The sequence below is a fragment of the Chelonia mydas genome, chromosome 7 (assembly GCF_015237465.2).
Source record: "Chelonia mydas isolate rCheMyd1 chromosome 7, rCheMyd1.pri.v2, whole genome shotgun sequence".
Lineage (NCBI taxonomy): Eukaryota > Metazoa > Chordata > Testudines > Cheloniidae > Chelonia > Chelonia mydas.
In genome coordinates this window covers 67781181-67803604 of record NC_057853.1, presented here as the reverse complement: position 1 = coordinate 67803604, position 22424 = coordinate 67781181, and the positions used below count along the sequence as shown (strand labels likewise).

The 22424-nt window shown below is 43.6% G+C and overlaps 1 protein-coding gene across 3 annotated transcripts in view; it reads left to right on the top strand.

Annotated features, from left to right (window-relative positions):
* Positions 1 to 22424, top strand: part of LOC102938126 (rap1 GTPase-GDP dissociation stimulator 1) — a 54610-nt gene that overhangs the window by 29038 nt on the left and 3148 nt on the right. For all 3 annotated transcript variants that reach the window (XM_007067246.3, XM_037905540.2, XM_037905541.2), the window contains 6 exons: positions 174 to 317; positions 3332 to 3463; positions 9576 to 9710; positions 13980 to 14105; positions 20516 to 20655; positions 21762 to 21888. In XM_007067246.3, the coding sequence (XP_007067308.2) occupies positions 174 to 317; positions 3332 to 3463; positions 9576 to 9710; positions 13980 to 14105; positions 20516 to 20655; positions 21762 to 21888 (804 nt within the window). The remainder of the gene's footprint in view (positions 1 to 173; positions 318 to 3331; positions 3464 to 9575; positions 9711 to 13979; positions 14106 to 20515; positions 20656 to 21761; positions 21889 to 22424) is intronic.

The window sequence follows — 22424 nt, the reverse complement described above, 5'->3', positions numbered from 1 at the left end:
TCTGATTGTGGTGTTTTCCAATGGCAACATCCCTGTTTCTGAACAAGAGTCCCACAAATTACTGCACCTGGAAACATCATAAATTTATTGGGGATTTAGCCTCCTTGCATTCATTTTTTATGCAGTGACCCAAAGAGAAGCCATTAATATGCATGTTCTCCTGACCTCTGCAGATGCTTTGAAAGTGCAAATGGTAGAGGCGGGTGTGCATGAGGCACTGTCAGAGATCCTGCTGAGGCTCCAGGGTAGTTCGCAAGCAGAAGATATGTGCAGTGTGAAGGCTGCATCAGATCTCATTGTGTCTCTGCTCCTTGGAGGTAAGATGCATGGAGAAGCAGCAGAAAGCCCCATTAGCAGCAGGGATTGCCATATGCTCCTGTGCTTTCATTTCCTTTCTTCAGACACATCTGCAGCCTGTTTCAAGATTCCTTGGGGGAATTCTCCTCAGCCATTCTTTTTTCCCCCACTTACACTATGATTGTAATGCTCATGTTGCCATAATTTTCCTCCAAGCATATACACATTTTGCCTCAGGCATTTAATGCCACTGTGCCTGCTCCTAGGCAGAGGCTAGAAATGCAGTAGAACAGTGTACTGCCTTCTTAATTGTGGCTTTGTGTGTCAGTCCAGTCCATCTAGAGCTGGGTTTCTCCAACTTTCTGATAACCTGGCTCCTCTGGGTAGCCACTGAAATATGCAAGCCTCCCCAAAAGAAAGGAAAGCTCAGATATAGGACCAGATATACTTCTTGAGTTAACCTCAATTTTAAAGGGCCAGATCCTTAGCTGCTGTAAACCAGTGTAGCTCCACAATCTGGCCCATAATGTGAAGAGGGACTAAGAATACTAGTGTTATAGCACAGACAGTGCCTGCATCAGTCTCTACAGACTAAGCTCTGCAGCTGAATAATGAAGGTCTATATGACCACCCTTTGTCTGCCCCCTTTCTCATGGGGGCATTTCACAGTACAGTGAGTCCTTTCAAGTGAACTGGCTTCTGACATAGCAATCTCAGACTGGTGTTCTCAATTTTTTCCCCTTCAATACACCTTAACTCATTCAGTACATTTAAATACCCCTTTAAATATATTCATTGCATACATTCTTCATTCATTCTTCAAAAATGGAGCAAGTGTTTGAGCCATCTGAATTAATGAAAGAAGGAAACATAATTTAAAATTACTTTGTATTACACGTTTCTATGTACTGAAAATGGAGAACACAGACCTTCTAAAAACAAAAAAGTCCTTGTGGCACCTTAGACTAACAAATTTATTTGAGCATAAGCTTTCATGGCTTGGGAGACAGGCCAGTCCTCACTTACAGACAGCCCCCCAACCTGAAGCAAATACACACCAGCAACTACACAACAAAAAACTCCAACCCAGGAACCAAACCCTGCTACAAACCCCATTGTCAACTCTGTCCACATATCTATTCAAGGGACACCATCATAGGGCCTAATCACATCAGCCACGCCATCAGGGGCTTGTTCACCTGCACATCTACCAATGTGATATATGCCATCATGTGCCAGCAATGCCCCTTTGCCATGTACATTGGCCAAACCAGACAGTCCCTACGCAAAAGAATAAATGGACACAATCTGACATCAGGAATCATAACATTCAAAAACCAGTAGGAGAACACTTCAATCTCTCTGGTCACTCAACAGACCTAAAAGTGGCAATTCTTCAACAGAAAACCTTCAAAAACAGACTCCAATGTGAAGCTGCAGAACTGTAATTTGCAAACTGGATACCATCAGATTAGGCCTGAATAGATACTGGGAGTGTTTGGGGAAATTAAGTTTAGGTTTTGTAATGACCCAATACTAATTTCTCCCTACTGTTACTCACACCTTCTTGTGAGCTGTCTGTAATGGGTCACTCTTAGCACTTCAAAAGAGATTTTTCCTCCCTTGGTATCCTGCTGTTAATTGATTTATCTTGTTAGACTGACCTCACACTGGGAAAAGCAACCCCCATCTTTTCATATATTTATACCTGTTCCTGTATTTTTCACTCCATGCATCTGGTGAAGTGGGTTCTAACCCACGAAAGCTTATGCCCAAGTAAATTTGTTAGTCTCTAAGGTGCCACAAGGACTCATTATTTTTGCTGATACAGATTAACATGGCTACCACTCTGAAAACTGACCTTTCAGAGTATACATTTTGCTGCCCCAGACCTTTCCTCAGTCACACTGCTGCCCTGTGAGCAGGGATGGAGTCCAGCAGCAGGTTTTGAAAACAGCATAAAATGCCATAGAAGGCATCTGAGATGCTGCTTTTGATGTGTGAGACACACAGAATCTATGCTCAACCATCAGGTACAGCAGAAAAATATTAGCTATCTCCGCTGATCTTAATTGTAATTTGGTTCAGATGGCCTTTTATGGGTGACAGCTTTGCAGCATTTGGGGCTACATGAATTAAAGAACTGCACATAATTATGCATTTACATTGCATCCTTTGCCAAAATCTCAAGGTAACTTTAAGTTTAATTAAACTTAAAGGTCAAAGCTGTGGCAAACATTTGAGTTAAACACTGTACTATATTTGGATTTCAGTATAAAGAACTAGTTCTAGATTACTAATCACAAATCTGTGGCTTTCATTCTTAAGATTGCGTTTAGCCTATGCAGATCTCAATGAGTAACATACTGACACTGAACACTTGGAAACACAGTAGATACATACTGTTCCCTCAATCCCCACTTGTAAATCCTAGGAGACTTCCATGCATTGATTACGTGTGTGTGTGTGTGTGTATACATACATACACCCTTTTACATGATCTAGCCTTTATCTGAGCTGTGATCACCTTGCCACTTAAGATTCCATCCTGCAAGGTACTGATTTCATGAGAAGATGAAGGCACTTAGCACTCTGCAGGACAGATCTATACAGGCATCAGTTCAGCAGAGTGAACAGCTCTGTTCCTCCAAATCGTCATATACAATTGCTATTGTATTATGCCTCTGCTTGGGAGAAACCTGCTAGCAGACTACCACAAGACTGAATAACTTCACATCTTCTGAAGGAGATGGTCCTTTCAGGCAAGACTGGAGCATATAGCTAAAAGTAGTATGGGGAACCTTGGATAAGGCTACTAGCCATATATTGAGTGCATGGATTAGTGTAAGACATCTAGAATGATCAACTTTAAAGCCTTCACTTCACAGAATCACAGGCTCCTGCCAATTCTGATGTTCTGTTAGAGGAAACAATAGTCTACAAACTTCTGAAACCTTGAGCAGTACGATTCCATAATAGATGTGAAGTAGAGCTTAGATGTACTTTAGGCTTCTCTTCATTTATTGTACCACAGATGAATCCATGCAGAAGATGTTTGCTAATGGATGTGGCATTATCTACCAGAAGGTTGGTACCTGGCTTGCATCCAATCACCCCCAGCTGCAGCTGACAGGAGCACTGGCTGTTGCCAACTTTGCCAGGAATGGTAAGATTGCTTATTCATCACACATCAAAGTGTCCAAGATAGCTAGTATTGTTTGTTTCTTATTAGAAAGTGCAATGCTATTAGATTTCATGGCGCACACACTCACACCACCATTGTATAGGAAAACAAAAGGGTGTGAGAATCTTAATTATGGATGCTAATCATTTTAAGGTCATTATGTGGGCAAGTCTGCAGCCTCACTCCTACTCAGTTAATATAGCTCCTGTTCTAAAGCAGCCTCCACTAGTCCAGTCCTGAACCCCTCCACCCCCACAAATGTCAAAGCACCTCAGTCCTGACCTGCAGTTTCATTTGCTGACTCACTTCAATCAATGGAAATGAACTATGCAAATGAATGGGAGGGAGGAAGTGCTGACTGACTGAATTACCTCTGCTGTCACAATGCTCCTCAGCCTGCAGCACCAAATGGATCCTGTGAGCAAAACAGGATTTTCTAGAGTTCCACTTTTCCAGTTGTCACCAAAACTGATAGACTTCTTCCCACTAATACCTGGAACTTTCCCTGAAACTAGAAATGAAACAGGAGTAGTCTTGGAAAGTTATTGCAAAATGCCATTGAGTGGACTATTAGGCCTCATTTCACTCAGTCATTTGATGTTACTAGAGAGTTGAACACTTTGCTTCTGTTGGTCAAGGTCATTACACATACTAGACCAGGGGTTGGCAACCTACGGCACGCATGCCGAAGATGGCACATGAGCCGATTTTTAATGGCATGCTGCTGCCTGCCAGGTCCCCGCCGCAGGCCCCACTCAGCCCGCGGCCGAACCCAGGCTGAGACCCCAGCAGGCAGCAGTGTCCTGTTAAAAATCCTTCCCGCCCCGACCCGCTCTTCTCTGCCCGCCGTGCCCCCTCCCTGGGGGGGGCACGGTGAAGAAGCTTGGTCTGCAGCTGCTCCTGCAGAGCAGGCAAGCTCCCCCCTCCCCTGCCTCTTCCCTAGTGTGCTGGGTTCCTGCCCCTGCCCCTCCTCCTCCTCCGTCCCTGCCACCGATCCACTGATGGCCCTTGTGAGGAGGGGGAGAAGTGGAGCCGCAGCGAGCTTGCCGCTCCGGCAAGGAGGCGGAGAAGAGGTGGGGACGAGGCCTTGGGGAAGGGGGGGTGGAATCAGGGCATATCCCCTCCAGTCCCCTGCTGTGAGCTACTCTGGGCAGGAGGCTGGGAGCACCCCAACCACTGTTGCCCACACCCCAACCCTCTGCCCTGACCCCTACACCACCCCACACACACTCACAGCCCCCCCCACTCCATGCCCTGACTCTTGCACCCCCACCCTGAGCACTGAACAGGAGCTCCTGCACCCCCCTCCCCACATTCCCACCTGCACCCCTCACACCAAATGGGAGCTGCCCAGGTAAGCACTCCACACCCAAACCTCCTGCCCCAACCCTGAGCCCCCTCCCTCATTGTAGCTCCTGGCCAGACCCTGTACCCCAACCCCCAGCCTGCTCCTTCACCCCCAGCCCTGTGCTCAGTGCACTCCCACCCTCAGCTCAGTGCAGAGAGAGAGGAAGAGAATGGGCTAGAACCAGGGAGAAGGTAGGTACCCACTCTGTGGGCAGGGCCGGGATCCCAGACTGGCAGCGGGCTGAGCGGGTCTGGTAGCCGGGACCCTGGCTGGCAGGAGCCGGTGGACGGAACCCCAGACCAGCAGCGGCCGCAGTGGTAGCGGGGTGAGCTGCTCAGCCCACTGCCAGTTTGGGGTCCTGGCCACCAGCCCCACTTAGCCCACTACCAGCCTAGGTGAATGGAACCACAGGCCGGCAATAGGCTGAGCGGGCCGACAGCGTAAGATCAGCATTTTAATGTATTTTTAAATGAAGCTTCTTAAACATTTTGAAAACCTTGTTTAGTTTACAATAGTTTAGTTATAATATATAGACTTAGAGAGACCTTCTAAAAACATTTAAGTGCATTACTGGCACACAAAACCTTAAAGTGAATAAATGAAGACCCAGCACACCACTTCTGAAAGGTTGCCGACCCCTGTACTAGAAGCTCCAGGCAACCCTCCCCTCCCGCTCTTATTTTAGGGACTCCATGCATTCCACCCACTCTCTCCTCCCCTGCCAGGGGTTCTGGGCGCCCCCTATTCCCCTGATGCCGGGGCTCTGTGTACCCTGCTTCCCCTTCATTCTGATGTAGGATAAAACTTCCAAAATCACCAAGTGACACAGGTTCCTAAGTGTATAAATCCCATTTCCAAAAGACACGTATGTGCTCTGGAACATTTTACCCACAGTCATTTCAGAAGAAAAATTGGGTGGCTTGAAATTAGGGACGAAATTTCAAGGGAGACCATTTTGTCACACTAAGTACCCTCAGTGTAAAGAAAGCAACAGTGATTGCTAAGGACTATAAGCAGAGGAACATAGAAGTGGCATTGCCTATAGGAGAGGAAATGAACTGCACTTACATTCAAAGGACATGGTTGAGAGGCATCATTAACAAATGACATAGCCTCATCCCTAACACTTTCTGTTCTCTCTCACACACAGGCTTGAGTTCTTCGTTGCATTTTACCTAGCAGTGAACATTGTACATGATTGCTCACTGGAAATGTCCTCTATGCCTTTAAAAAACTTGCTAACAGATTTAATATGTTTGACTGAATGACTTTTTTATTCCTTCACCCCCTGTGCCATCCCTTCCACCCCCAACATTAGATATTCTGGGTAGAAGAATAATCCCTATCTGGCCTCAGTCTGTGCTGCTGATGTATGCACAGCCTTTAATCTAAGTAAAGAAATCCTGTGGCCATTTGATTGCAGTGCTAAGGGACCTCTGATGAGGCAGTAAAGATGACTGCTTTTGCAGCTGAAAAAATAACAGTTCCTAGCCAGTTTTAACTGTGAGCCATTAAATTGAAGGTACATGCAAGGCTTCCACCATACAGGTAAAAATCCACAGAAAGAAAGCCTCTTGGGAGCTTTGCAACAGTCAAAGAAAGATGGCCACTAAAGGAATTGTGGCTGTTTGCATATTACTAGAGAAGGAAGGGTATTCTCGTTTCTCTCTCTAGTTTGTATTTTTTTTTTTTTTTTTAAAAGTGCAGTGGAAGTGAGACTATTTCAGTATAGACTTGAAAGTATTGAAAAACCTCACACTACATATTTTACCTGTAACATTCTGTCAAACAAAATTCTTAACTTCTTTCCAGAAAGAATACATGGCTACCCACAGAGACTTGTGAATTTTCTCAGGCCTCTGATCTCAAAATACCCAGGATCTTGCAGGGGAGCATCTCCGAGAAATCATAGACAAAATGTCACCATTAAAAGCTGCATTCATGAATGGAAATTGAAAGATTTTTCTTGAATAAAATCCGCAAAATCACAAGGAATGTTGGTTTTCACACAAGTACACTTTTTTAAACGTCACAAGTATTTGACAAGTTTCAACTGAGATATGTAACAAAGGAAAAAGCATAGTTTAGCTGAAATGCAATGGTGGTAATGATGCTAGAGATACACACATCAAAAAGAACCTTGCATCCCTCAGCACAGATCAGGAAGAGATAGACATTGCAGTGGAAAAAGCATTGAAGAATCCTATAGTTTAGAAGCAGTTAAATAAGGTCAATCACTTGCAGGGAGAGAAATTCTGAAGAAAAAAAAATCAGTTGAAATAATTTTGTTGACTGTATAATGGATTTAAACTAGGGGTGGGCAACCTATGGCCCAGGGGCCACATCAGGCCCTCCAGCTGGTTTAAACCAGCCCTTGAGCTCCTGTTAGGGAGCATGGTCTGGGGCTTGCCCTGCTCCTGTGCTCCAGCTGCAGAGCGGGATCCAAAGTCATGCTGTGCGTGCATGCCAAGGCTCCTGGAAGCAGTGGCATATCCCCCCGCCAGCTCCTATGCTTAGGGGCAGCCAGGGGGCTGTGTGCACTGCCCCCACCCCAAGTGCCACCCCCGCAATGCCCATTGGCCTGGAACTGAGGCTAATAGGAGCTGCTGGGGCGGTACTGGAGGACAGAGCAGCACGCAAAGCCTGGCCACATCTCCATATAGGAGCTGGAGCGGGGACATGCCACTATTTCAGGTAAACGCCGCCCAGAGCCTGCACCCCTGACCCCCTCTCATGCCCCAATCCCCCTCCCACCCTCTGAACCTCTTGGTCCCAGCCTGGAGCACCCTCCTAGACCCCAAATCCCTCATCCCTAGCCTGACCCCAGAGCCTGCACCTCCAGGTGGAGCCTTTCCCCTCCCCATGCACCTCAACCCCCAGTCCAGAGCCTCCTCCCGCACCCTGAACTCCTCATTTCTGCCCCCACCCCAGAGCCCACACCCCCAGCCAGAGCCCTCACCACCTCCTGCACCCCAACTCCAATTTCATGAGCATTCATGGCCCACCATGCAATTCTCATACCAAGATGTGGCCCTTGGGCCAAAAAGTTTGCCCACCCCTGATTTAAGCCCTCTTTTAGAGCCAGATCCTCATCTGGTATAGTCCATTGAAGTGAATGGAACTTCACAGATTTATACCAGCCTGTGGTATGCAGTACTCAATTTTCTTTCCTATATTTTACCAGAGTTTACATTAAAAGGGGGTAGGGGTAGGAAGCATTGCCCTGACTATAGCAAAGTTCAACTAATACCAGAAATGACTTTTTTCCTCTGGGCCAATAATTATACTAGCAAAAATTTGTTCTTTAGCAGTATAGGCACCCTACTGCACCAAAGGGCATGTAACTCAACACTTTCTTGGGGAAGGATTTCCTGGACACACAGGAATTAAGGGAAGACAGGGATTAAGAAAAATTAGAACAAGAAGGACCTAAAGGAAAGTTTCCCTGAGAGCACAACTTCATGTCCCTCTTCTGTAGGAGGCTGCAGCAGCTCTGATGACAAAGGGTTCTTAGAAATAAAAGGTATATGTAGCAGGGTTTCAGGCCAAAGGGGGGTTAGGGTAGGGGACATGAGCCTGCCCTATTCCACAGGGTCCCAACCCAGAGCCATGTGGAACCAGCCTTCCTGGTTTCAGGTTCTCATATCAGCAAATGTATTCCCTGGACCACTGCCTACCCTTGGTTCCAAATCCTGTAGTCCCTCAAAGGGTAGCGGCTTCCTGTCTCCCTCATCCTACATGGTCAGCCAGGGTGCCACAGTGGATTCAGCATCTTTGGCCCCTTCAGGCTGGGACTCTGGCAGGAGCCTGTAGCACACATCTGTTCTCCTCCTCAGTCAGCCCAGAGTGAGCTGAGCTACGTCCTTTTATATGCTCCCTCCACCGGGAGCATGCCAAGCAAGGGCAAGGGGGCATGGCCTCCCAAGCCCAAAGTGTGTGGTTAACCCTTGCTGGGCCAGTGCATAGTTGGTACACCCCATCATAGTGTAATATACAGAAAACAAAGGCATAAGAGTTTCAAGATAAGTACATCACTAAGGAGGGTATTTGGAGAAAGTGCAATACAAAGCAGGAATTTCTTGGGACTGATTATTTTGCTCTGACTCTCACCAGTGTTAAACAGGTAACTCATTAAGTCAATGGGAATTTCACCAGTGTATTAAATGCAAGATCAGAATTTGGTCCCTTACACCGAAGAGGCTAAAGTAACTATGGACCCAGTTCTCTTCTCACACCGGTTAATCAGCAGTAATTCCACTGAAGGTGGTGGAGTTATAGCAGTGTAAAATCAATGTGAGATCAGAATCACACTTGACGGGCTAGATCCTCAGTGCTCCTAAGATCTCTTGGTGCCTCTAAAGTGGCACTGAATGACATTAAAGCTGCCCTAATGAAGCAGCAAAGGATTCTACCATCATGGAATTGGGGCTTGTTGGAGGGTAAACTGGGCCTACAGACAGTGAGTCCAAAGCCCTAGCAGACCATTTTAGCTGGCATAAGTTAACTTGCGCTGGAAGCAAGCTCAGGGCAGGTGTAAAGGTAGCTTAAGGTCACCTTTGATGAGCATGAGGGCAAGTTCTGTGCAGCTAAGGATTGCCATTGCTCTTGCTAAAGCATGATCCCTTTTGAACCACAAAACATCCAGGCCAATAGTTCCTGGCGTTCCCCAGTGGACCACTGCTGGGCATAACAACTATCACTGTGTCTCAGCTCTCCTCCTGAATGTTTTTTTCCCTCTTTCTTAAGATGGCAACTGTGTACGGATGGTGCAGCTGGGAGTGGTACTTCAGCTTTTGGACCTTTTAGAGCAACATGTGGAGAATGGGGACGTTTCTGTTCAACATGCTGCACTCAGTGCCCTTCGAAACCTTGCTATCCCAGGTACAGAGCTGGTAGACAATCTCCTATTCATAAACAACTGGTGCCCATGGAGGGACAGGTCAATACCTAGTGTAGATCCACTGAAGTCACAGATTCTGGTGCATTTTCAGATTCTGACAGGTACCTGAGCTTTTTTCCTGCAAAATAACTCATGCATGTGACTAACTCACTGGGACTACTCATGTGCAGAAAGTTAAGGAGCTTAAAATTATCCACGGGGATCTTATTAGTCACCACTGAAATGGTTTAACATATAGTCGCACAAACACTATATAACAGGACAGGAAATGAAGAACAGTAGATACACTTTAAGCAGCGTAGGGAGCAGGAAGGAATTATATCACATATCTTCAAGGGATTTTACAAAACTGCTCCTCTCCTTCTTTGAAACCAATACTAATTTAGATTGAGTTAAAATTTTGACCTATATGTTGCAGTGTAGAGTTTCTGCTCTTGGGATCATTAATAAATAAATCAGGACATTGGTTCTACGCCTCATCTCATGTCAAATGCAGCTCTGCTGTCCGGGAGTGCAATTGAGAGCAGGAATTAATTTGTCTGAACACTTCTAACAGTCCAGTGCCACCCAAAATGATGTTGGGGCACTGATTTAGCGCTGGCTCAGAGGAAAGAGTGCCAACTACAGAGCCACCAATACGCTACTCTTATCTGCAGCAACAGGGTGTTCTTGGAGGTCCCCTCTTCAATACGAAACTGACCAGGTTGTTTAACTTGTCTGAGCACAAAATGGTGACTTTATATGATAAAAATGTCCAAGAGTTTGTCAAAATAAATCAAAATTAATGCCATGGAATATATTTGTATCCTTCTATTGATTAGTAGCTAGATCTTGTGCCTCTTCTCCACTGCCTCCTTTTAATATTTGGTAAATGGTTTCTCTCTGAAGAAAATATGAGTTTCATTTCAGAAGTTCATTTATTTCTCTCAATACTCATGTTTAAAGTTAGGTACCATGGTGAACAGCATGGGGCCTGTGTGTTGATCAAACTAAAGTGATAAAGTTGGCCGTAGTGTGTGTGTGTGTGTATTTTTGTTTTGTTTTTAATGCAATGTACTTCATAGCACAGGCCCGGTCAATTGTTCTAAACTGGTGATATTCATTTGAAAGGTGAAGAGGATAAATTTTCTAAAATTTCCTAACGTAACATCTTGCATAAACCAGTGCATGCGCGCATATATATATATAGATAGATAGTGAGTGTGTGTGTGTGTGTGTGTATGTTAGTCGACACAGCCCAACATACAGGTGTTTCTTGGTGCTAAAAGTGTACAACAATTTTTATGGCATATTTAACTAGAGCTGTTTTTAATCAAAATCAAAGTGTTTAAAAATGTTTGACAATTTTGTTCAGAAAAAAAATAAAATGAAGCTTTTCAATACTGTTGAAATGTCCCATTTTGACATTCTTGGAACTCACTGTTTCAGTTTTTGAAACAACTTTCCAAAACAAGTTTTTACAAGTTTTAAAGGATCAAAAATCCAAATTATTTTTTAATCAAAACATTTAATGTTTTGGGAAATTTCATTATTTGCTTTTGACCGATTTTTGGAACAGAATTTTTTTTAAATAATGGAATTTCCCACAAAATGGAAAATCCAGTTCCTACCCAGCTCTATAGCTAAACCATATTTCTTTCGTTTAAGAACAAACATGGCTATTACTGCAAAGTAACGTTAGTTACAAGTGTGTAACAGGGTCAAGTGCACAAGATGTCCATGCTATGCAGGCATATAAATCCCAGACAAGTCATATACCTACCCTCCTACACAGAAGGTCTTACATTGTGGTGAGGGAGCACAGAGAAGGACAAATGATTAAAGCAAAGAAAGGTGCTTTATTAGTCATAACCTGGAAGTAACAGATGGTTGAGCACTACTTCCCATTTCAGGGAAGCCTTCTAGCACAGAAATGCTGAGATAATACCCATGCAAAAATTATATAATTATATAGCAAAAATTAATAAGTTATTCTACAGACATCACATTCTGCTGATCATCTGACTGTGCCTTTGCACGTGAACTAACCTAAAGTTTCTGCTCTCCAATTCCTGGACTCCTTAGCACTGACCTTCCACTGTCTCTCTGCTTGACTTTAGCCAGGAGCCTGTCCCCTTCAGTGGCTAAGCCTTAGGATTATGTGCACAGGCTCTGGCTTGGCAATGACAGTACTTATTCTGCATCTGCTTTTAAAAAAGCTCCTTCCTAGGATCTTGTGGCACCTTCCCTCAATGCTGCACTACGTACAGTAGCCCAAGGCAGACTCTTTACAAACAAACAGTCTGACCTTGGAGTACAAACACTGGCGCTGCAGTCTCTGGGAGGAAATTTAACAGCTGTTTAACAGTGCAGAGCAATACTACACAACACTTTAAGTCGGGAAGGGAGAAATAATACCTTATCCAGCTGAAACAGTGAGGGTAATTTAGGTAGGCATGATGTAATTACCTACATTAGACTGTAGGGTGAGATTTTCAAAACTTCAAAAACTCTCATTGATTTTATTCTTGTACTATGTCCTGTGGGATCTTTAATGATTACAAGTAGCGAGGACATTGATCAATCTCTCATTTGAAAGATAGCTCTTCCAGTGCTCAGTTCTCCTAAACGGCAGTCTGGGACATTGGTATGATATGGACTCAAGAGGAAGAACCCCCTTCAGTGAATCCCCAGTCCCACTTTCTGTAGTATAGGACCTAAATGTTCCTTGGAGGTTTCTTAACCAAGCCGTGAATGACCCAGACCTTGCACAGTTTATAGGGTCTATCAAGCTGCAGTTTAATTCCTCCTGTATCCTTCCTTGCTAGGACAGACCAAATGCCAGCCAATCTTAATGGCTTGTGCGGTTGTACTTTAATGTGCTGAACTATGTGTTGTCAGATATTTGTGCATTGATTTAGAGTCTAATTTAATTTTGGTAATCTTCGTTGTTCAAATGTCTATTACAAACATATCATGATCTTTTGAAGTGTGAGTTTCTTCTGGGAAACTAAAAAGCTGTGCATCAGAACATGAAAAGGAAAAAAATCATAGATGGAGGCTAAATAAAGAAATCTATCAGTTGCCAGAGGCTGCATGAAAGGAACTAATGAAAGCAACTGGAGAATGTTGAAAGAAAGAAAATCCACACACTGTGATTTACTTAAAAGGAGCAGTAATGTACGGAACACAGCACTTATAAATTCTGTGAAATCCTATTCTCATCCCAGGTCTTTGCTAGCCATCGCCATTAAAGCAAGCCTCAAAATATGGAAGTTATCAGCAGAGCCCCCATACTGAGGACATACTCCCCCTCAGCATTAATACTACACAGGCTACATCTTTAAAGGGGCATAAGATAAAACTGCAAGGGAAGTCAAACAGAACATAAGATGGAAATCAATTAGATACGTTCTAAAACTTACGGATGGGCACAAGAGGTGTCTTTTTAATTGATTCAAACTGAGTAATACAGAGAGGGGTTTCCTGGTGAATTCTACTACAATCAAGAGACTGGGGTTTGAGCTTGTGCTACTGGAACCAAAGGAAATTACAAACAAGGTAATTAACAGTTAGTGTCTGTTTCTTGGCATGCATGCAAGGTCGGTAAGGGAAAGGACAGAAGGATTCTTGCCTGATGCAGTTGCCCCAGGAAAGACAAAAACATGCAGAAGGGGAGGATAACATTACTTTGGAGAAAGACTTTGGTAGCTGAGTTAAGCCGCGTTCAGGTTTTTTCCAGAGAAGCTTCTGATCATTACCAGGAATTATTGCACTAAAGAATGGTGCAGAGAAACAGGATTAGGAAGGTAAGGAGAGCACAGAAGCAATGGTATCAGCAACAAAAGCATCAGGTATCTTAAATACAAAGGCACTTCACCCTCCAAACTGACTAAATTATTTTTACTGCATCTCCTTTTGGATAAGGATAAACAAACAGAGAGCACAATTTTCTGAACCCTGGCCCCGCATTCCAACAGGTTTGAAAAAGCAGTGAGTGAGTGAATGTGTTTTCACAAGAACACTGTTCCTGTGATATGTGTAGCTCAGTATAAGACCAAAAGGTTTGGACAATTCTGACCTTTATTTGAACCAAATTGAACCATTACAGGCTTACCCCTTGTCAATGTTTAGTAACCACAGAAAAAGCAACTGTTACACTGTCAGCTGAATATATCTAACTTGTATGGTCTTCATCCTTGTAGTATTTGAGCTACAAGTTCACATTCTCCAAAATGATCAAGTTCTCTCTTTCTGGTTCCATTTTCTAGTTGCTAACAAGGTCCAGATGCTGGAGGAAGGCGTAGCAGAGCGGATCCAGATGCTTTTGAGATCAGAGATGGCTCCTGTGCAGTTTAAACTTCTTGGAACACTGCGAATGTTAATAGATGGTCAAGGTAGAGAATTGCTGAGCACAGACTAATGTCACCTTGAAATGTTTTGCAAGCTACAAATGAAAGGGAAAATACACTTTGGAAATGTGGAAAGTCAATGGGCCAAATGCTCGGCAGATAACTCCACTAAACCAGCAGAGTTAAAACAGCAGAGAATTTTGTCCGGTGTGTCAAGTCCACTTGAGCAAAAAACTCAAACATCTTGACAGCAATAGATAAGATATGGAGAGGCCTGAACAAAGAGGTTGCAAAAATCTAAGTGAGAAATAACTAAGGCCTGAACAAGAGATTTTTAATGGAGTTACGCCAGCATAAAATTAGTATAATGGTAGGGAGAATTGGGCCAAAGCTTTATAATCTGACAGTTTAAAGTGAGTGAACAGTAGAATTGGGGAATATAAAGGATCGAGAATATGTGTGTGTGTGGGGGGAAGGTTTCTAGCACTCTAAAACATTTCTGTACAGTCGTGATTCTTACAGATTTATCCTACATCCTGCAAGTCTGGCTGCATATCTTCAAAAGACCGGAATCTCTTTTGGGCATTGTAACAGGATGATACCGTGTGCTTCAATTCCATGTTTGGAAGCCCAAAGCCTACAGTTGGCTACACAGATGGGCATAAAGTATGACAACACTCATTTTATGTATCTAATTGCCATTCTGAGAACCAAGATGCAGGAATGGGCGCTCAGCTTAGGCATCCAAGTTTGAAAATTGTGCTCTCCATTTACCATCATATGGTGATTCATCCTGACACAAACCAGACAATGTCCTACCAGAATATCATGGCATGGGAAAGCAAACCCTGTGCTTTTGAGATATCTTAGTTATTTCAGTGCACATGAGCAGATAACCTAGAACAATATTCCTCACAGACTTGTGCATTAGGTTTAAGGACCAGAACAAGGGGGAAAAAAATCCAGAAAACTGAGTGTTGGGTTCCCATTTCAGAACTGTCACAGATTGCTGGCACACGCAGAGCAAGGTCTTAAGTCACATGGATTCATCAGCTATGTGGGGAAAACAAAGGGCTGATTCTCTACCGCCTCATATAAAGTACCACAGTTGGTTTGTCAGCAATTTGCAAATGAATACACCAGGTACAAGGCAATGGAGAATCAGGCCTGGAATCTGTGTGATCAGTACAAAAATCTTTAATTCAATAGAAAGTTTCCATTTGCATCTGACCACAGTAGATGGATGACATTACAAACTACAAGGAAATTTAGCATAATAAAACTATTTTTTCTTCTCATGCTTTGGAGAGAGTTACTAAAATATTCAGTCTATTATGATTATTTGAAGAATGTTAAAGGTGACAACTTCAGAGTTGAGAGGACAGGCATCAGAGGATACTTTTAGGAAATTAAGTAACATTAGGATAAGCCCTGAATTACAAAACACTAAGAGGCAGCTTCTGCTCTTGCTCACACTGGTTGTACGCCAATAAGATTCCAGTGACTTCAGTTCAATTATTTTAGATTTACATTGGTATAAGTGAGATCAGAAATTGGCCCCAATGAGACAGCAATAGCTGAAACAAGAATCCACTTCTGATTTTGAAATAATGTAGCATATTCTAGTGTAGAGTAGGGAAAATCTAAAATGCTACTTAAGTTTTATCCTTCCATGGTAGTAAGTGCAGAAGCTGCCCGTCTTTAATTGCCTTATGTTCTATTTACCCATGAGCCATCATTGACCTTAATTAACACCGCATGAAACACTCTCATGAACATGTGTAACAAGTCCCTACTAAATTAGTTAATTGCATTATCTATTGTAAATTCATTACTCTGACAATTGCTGGGCATGCTGATGCTTGCAGAATTGAGAAAGGCATGTTTCTCTCTAATTATAGCAAGCTAGGTGCCTTTGTGCTTATCACTGTCAGCATCACACCACCAAAAGGAGGTACTTCCCAACAGTAACTCGTTCCCCCAATGTATTGCTGGTGAAGCCACATTGACCGATTTATGCACCTAGCCCCATGGCCACAGTAGCTTTTTAAGCAATAGCTGGATGTTAGGAAGTGGGCACGATTTACACAAGCCCCACATTCCATAAATTGAAGATATAAAGAGTCTCTCCTTCTAAATGGTGTCTAACTAGACTTGGGCTTAGAGTGCATTATTGCCAGCAGAGTCAACAGAAAGTCCAACTGGATAAGAAACTGGGTCAGGGCCTCTGCCTTGAGCAAGCCTTTTAAACTGGTTTTATTTGCCAACATGGCACCTCTTAGAAGAAAGCTGTCTGGACTCTGACTGGACTGCTCTGATCTCTTGAAACAAATACAAACAGTTCTGGCCTTGAAACCACTGCCATTCTCTCACGTGAGGTGACTTACGGTAGTGAGTGAAAAGTCTCTGTCATTCTGCTGGGTGAAGAGATCCTCACACAGAAAAAGTGAATGGGGGTGATCTTTGGACAGGTCCAGAAGCTCTGAGAACCAGTTCTGCCATGCTTATGCTGCCACTCGGACTTTGTCCTATCCACCCTTCCTCAGTATTCTGGGGCTGAGAGAAAATGGAAGAAAAATATAAAATGCCCTCCTATTGGACACTTTTTGAGTAGACCTGGCAAACAGCCTGTACCAAATGCACTCTAGTCAAGACATAAAAGTCACATTTCATGCCCAGATGAAGCAGGGAATATTGCAGGGCAAGAAGGAACACCTCTTAATCCCGGATTTCTTAGGTGTGTACATCATGGCTCCATGGCAACCAAAGAAGTCAACCAACACTGCCCTCACTCCTGAAAAGCTAAAATAAATAAATCAATCTTTAAAGTCAACTGAATCTCAAACTACAAGCTAGACCTAAAGCTTAAACACGATAGAAAGGACAGGTCTGTTCTATGACCACTCTGGCTGGTGTGTAGAGAGGAGCTGAGGGAGTGTTAAGGGAGGTTGGGTAGCTATATCCTGTGGCTATGGGGCACAAGGGATTGTGCACCCTTCCCCAACTATTAATTACTGCACTAAATGCTTCTGTGGTCACGTGGATGGGCACTCTACTTTTACATTGAGGCTTAGGAGAGGTGAAGCAAGTTGCATCTCATCTTTTGCTCCTACTTCATCTCCTAAAAGTATACATTGAAAAGACACCTCCAGGTTTATCTCTGGTGTTTTTTTGTGTGGAGTTCTAAGACCTGATCCTACAAAAGTACTGAATGCCCTCCACTTCTATTGTGGGCAATGGGGACTGAGGCACTAAACGTTTGCCTGGTGGCGCTCAGACCTTCACAGGAGTGGATCCCTAGACAGCATCATATTTAGTTAGAACAAAAGACTTTATATGCCTCAGTACCCCTTTTGCAAGCACTTTTTCTTGCACTGAGTAGCACTTCTAACCATTTTTAATCAGTAGCACTTTGTAACAATGTGGCTTTAATTAAGTTAAATTGCAATAATGTTCCGGTGGAACTGTGTGTGTTACAACTATATGGATATCAAAGGAGTTCATCAGGATCATGCATAACCTCTCTTTTGCTGTTGTCGGAACTTTTAAGGGTTGTGGCAGCCATTTTCTTCAGAAGCACTAGGCTTCATGAGCTACTGCAGACAATTAGAGGCTCATTTGGTTATAAAGAGGATTATCAAGTGAGTTGTTTCTGCATGACACCCACAAAGATTAGAATTCCTGACATCTTGGTATCTCATGAGAGGACTCTGGTCTGATAAGGACAGATGGGTGAATAGGTTCAGACAAAATAAGAACCTCCTGCAAACATTGTTCAAAATTTGAATTAAGTCTGACAAAGAAAAAAGTGTTCTTCTGAGGTTTGAGAAAGTTCATTTAATTTTTCTCCTAAGTAACTTTGAATTTCCAGGTTTCAGAGTAGCAGCCCTGTTAGTCTGTATTCTCAAAAAGAAAAGGAGGACTTGTGGCACCTTAGAGACTAACCAATTTATTTGAACATAAGCTTTTGTGAGCTACAGCTCACTTCATCGGATGCATTCAGTGGAAAATACAGTGGGGAGCTTTATATACATAGAGAACATGAAACAATGGGTGTTACCATACACACTATAATGAGAGTGATCACGTAAGGTGAGCTATTACCAGCAGGAGAGCTGGGGGGTGGTGGTGGTGAACCTTTTGTAGTGATAATCAAGGTGGGCCATTTCCAGCAGTTGACAAGAACGTCTGAGGAACGGTGGGGGGTGGGGAATAAACAAGGGGAAATAGTTTTACTTTCTGTAAAGACCCATCCACTCCCAGTATCTATTCAAGCCTAAGTTAATTGTATCCAGTTTGCAAATTAATTCCAATTCAGCAGTCTCTCGTTGGAATCTGTTTTTGAAGTTTTTTTGTTGAAGAATTGCAACTTTTAGGTCTGTAATCGAGTGACCAAAGAGATTGAAGTATTCTCCAACTGGTTTTTGAATGTTATCATTCTTGATGTCTGATTTGTGTCCATTTATTCTTTTATGTAGAGACTGTCCAGTTTGACCAATGTACATGGCAGAGGGGCATTGCTGGCACATGTCACATTGGTAGATGTGCAGGTGAACGAGCCTCTGATCGTGTGGCTGATGTGATTAGACCCTATGATGGTGTCCCCTGAATAGATATGTGGACACAGTTGGCAACGGGCTTTGTTGCAAGGATAGGTTCCTGGGTTAGTGGTTCTGTTGTGTGGTATGTGGTTGCTGGTGTGTATTTGCTTCAGGTTGGGGGACTGGCCTGTCTCCCAAGATCTGTGAGAGTGATGGGTCGTCCTTCAGGATAGGTTGTAGATCCTTGATGATGCACTGGAGAGGTTCTTCTGAAGTTTTAGGTAGAACTGGTGACGAATTTTTGGACAATGCCCCCCAGGTGCTGATTTGTCAAAACCTAAACTTTTTTTGCAAAAGCATAAGTTTTGATGAAAATTTTGTCCAGAAGTTTTCTTACGTCCTGGATGGATGGTTATAGACAAATGACACCCCATCCACGCCCAGAAAAGCCAATAGCCCAGTGGTTAAGAGTTTCACCTTGGATGTCACCCAGGTTCAGGTTCCTACTCTTGCCTGATTTGGAGCAGGGTCTTGAATTGGGTTTTCCACATCCCATAGGTGTGCCCTAATCATCAGTTATTGGTTATTCTGAGATCTGGCTAGGGTTGCCAGTTTTGGTTGGACATATTCCTGGAGGTTGATTCACAACATAATTTTTAATTAAAGATGAATCTTTAATTCCTGGAGTCTCCTAGACCAGTGGTTCTCAAACTTCAGCAACCCAAGGACCCCCATTTTGATTTAAATTTTTTCGTGGACCTCCAAGCCCCCCTTTTCCCCAAGGCCCCACCCCTCCTCGTACCCACCTCTTTCTGCCTTCTCCCCCTAGCATGCCCTGTCCCAGCACCTCCTGCACACCGCTGAACAGCTGTTCCCTGGTGTGTAGGAGGAGCTAGGAGGGAGAGGGAGAAGTTGATCAGCAGGGCCCACAGACCCCCTGGAGTGCCCTCACGGACCCCCCCCCCCCAGGGGTCCACAGACCCCAGTTTGAGAGACGTTGCCCTAGACAATCCTGAAGGGTTGGTAACCCTAGCTCTGTCTGCGTGTAGCTCTGATTTTTTTGCAAAAAATTCAAAGGGTCTCTATTTTGTGCCAATGCTGAACAAAAACAAAATTTCAAAACCTCAAAATTTTGCACAAGATGGAATTGTTTTCCAGACAGCCCTCCTTTCTTCTTGGGTGCATTATGGCAGCACCCAAAAGTCATATTCTGGATATGGTCCTAGTTATAATATAAGCTCTTTAGGACACAGACCATCTTTTCATTTGTACAGCGCCAAGCACAGAGTAGTTCTGGTCCATGACTAGGACTTCTAGGCACTACCACAATACAAATAAAGATTGTGCTAGAGGCATTGGAATATAGACCTCGCGCCCCGCTTGCTCGTCTCTGCCCTTTCCCTCCCATCGCTCAACCTTACAGCCAGCAAGAAGTGGGAGGGCCTCCCACTTTTTAAAGTGATGGGGCCATGACCCCTGCCCCCCATTCTGGTATTCCTGCATGGATATCTTAAGTAACTAGCCCAGGGTTGCACACTAAGTCAGTGGCTAGGCCAGAAGCCCAGCTGCCATAAATCAGTGTAGCCTCATTGACTTCAATGGAGCAACCCAGTTTTATAACAACTGGGATTTTGTCCAAGTGCCAGGAAGCCTGACTCCCATTCCCCCGTTTTAACATTCAACAACTTTTTAATTTCTTAGAATGTCTTATGTCTGACTCACAAGTGCGTACTATAGTCCCAAACAGCTTGTTTGTAGAGTGTGGTACCATGCAAACCAAACAGCGGTGTCCTTCAGTAGGGCAAGTGAGGTCATCAGCAGAATTAGACATCTGCAAGGATTCTCTTTTAGACTGCATCCTCTATGCTACAGGCTCTGAATAAACACCTGGACATGCCATTCTTCTCTTTTCAGCTGACAGTGCAGAGATGCTAGGACAGGACCCCCTGCTGATCAACAGACTTGTGCAATGGTGTGATGCCCAGGAGCACGCTGGTGTTCGTGGAGAAGCAAACCGATTGCTGGCATCGCTCTTGCGGCACAGCAGATCCCAAGTATGAAATTAGTGGTATAATTTTTTTTTTAATTGTCAGGAGTGCTTACTGCCAGGCTGGCAGCCTTGTTGCTGTGTGCTTGCTGACAGCACACACAGAATCAGTACAAGCTTTTCCATACCACCCCTCCAACATGCCTCAGATGGACGGACTCCTTTCTGGGGTAGGAGAGCGATCACCCCTCGTAACCACACAGTCCTTTTGGCTCAAACTACCCATAAGGTAGCTAGTGCATGTACCTAGTGCATGGGTGGTGGCTGTTTTGTGATATGGACACCTGTCAATGGGCATGGACTTAATTCACATTAATTTCAGACATCAGCTGGTAATAACTTTCAGTCACTCAGCAAGCTGGGCTGGATTTGAACCAGCAGCCTAGAGGAGAAAAACACCCTAACTGAATACCAGTTCCTGACTCCTCCATCAAGCATCCTAGGTACAATCTTCTTTTTCATAAAGATTTTACCATGTTCAAACATGAAACCAATATTAAAAAAACAAAACACAAACAGCTGAAAAAACCCACCTGTGTCATATACCAAAATCTCTTTCAGAAATTTTAAAGAGTTGACTGAGGCTGCCTAGTCCTTGCTTCAGGGAGAGATGAATGCAAGTTTTCTGATGACAATATGCTGTTGATATGTTAGCAAAGGCTTTGTTGCTTATGTTAAGGCTATTCTGATTGATCATACAGAGGATATAAAATGGAGCTGTAATTTGCATAAAGTGGAATAAAGTAAAAATGAGTCACCACTAATTTAGAAGCTTTAATAATTAAAAGCTTGACCATGAGGAACCACAAGAGTAAAAGAAAAGGGAAGTACCTCTAAACATTGCTATTTCAGCTAAAGGAACGCAAGGTGGCTTTCAAGCTCAGATGAATGACTAATGCTGACAAAAAATTCTCTCTTCGGCAGTGCAGGCAAAATACAACACATGTATCCAGAATAGCGCTTCAGTGATGGCAGGGGAACCATTTCCAATCGATTCAGAGACTTTCAGGGGTGAACCGTGATTTCCTTTTGTAACCTCAGTGTTATTTGTGCCTCAGCTTTTGATTTGTGATCCTTTCACCTGACCCATTTCTTTTGTTTGACTGACAACAGGAAGTGGTCAAAGCCATCCAGCAGGCACAAGGAGTGAAGCACCTGGTTTCCATGACAACAAGTGAACATGTTATCATGCAGAATGAAGCTCTGATTGCACTGGCCATAGCATCTGCAATTAATTTAGGTATCCTCCCTCTCCCAGAACATTGGCCTGAGTAACCATTTAAGATGTTGTTCTTGTTATTTATACAAGTATTTTATAGCCCTGTTAATTTGCACAGTGATTTACAGAATTTATGTAAGGTATATTCCTAGCCTTGAAAAGATTATGGTCTATTTTACCGTCAAAAGGACAGAAGCAGAGGGACTGGGGGTTACCAGTAAGAAGCAGGAACAAGGGATTTCTTGAAGCGGTTGGTTTTGGGGAGAGATTTGAAGAATCGAGGATGCTTGGTAGATAGGGACAAGAAATTATTTGACACGTGTTGGGCAGTGTGTTAGAAGGCATGAAACCAAGATCATGACAAAGGGAGAATCAGGAAGAGTAGAGAGGAAGCAAGAATTTTAACAGGGGAAAGGAGTGTAGAGATGTTAGTGGAGTCAAAATTAGTTTGGGCCTTCATTCTTAAATGACAGCCAAGATGATTCAAGGATAAAGCAGTGTCAGGGTAGACAGGAAGAGGACTGTAGCAGAGGCATTTTGGATAGACTTGAGAAAGT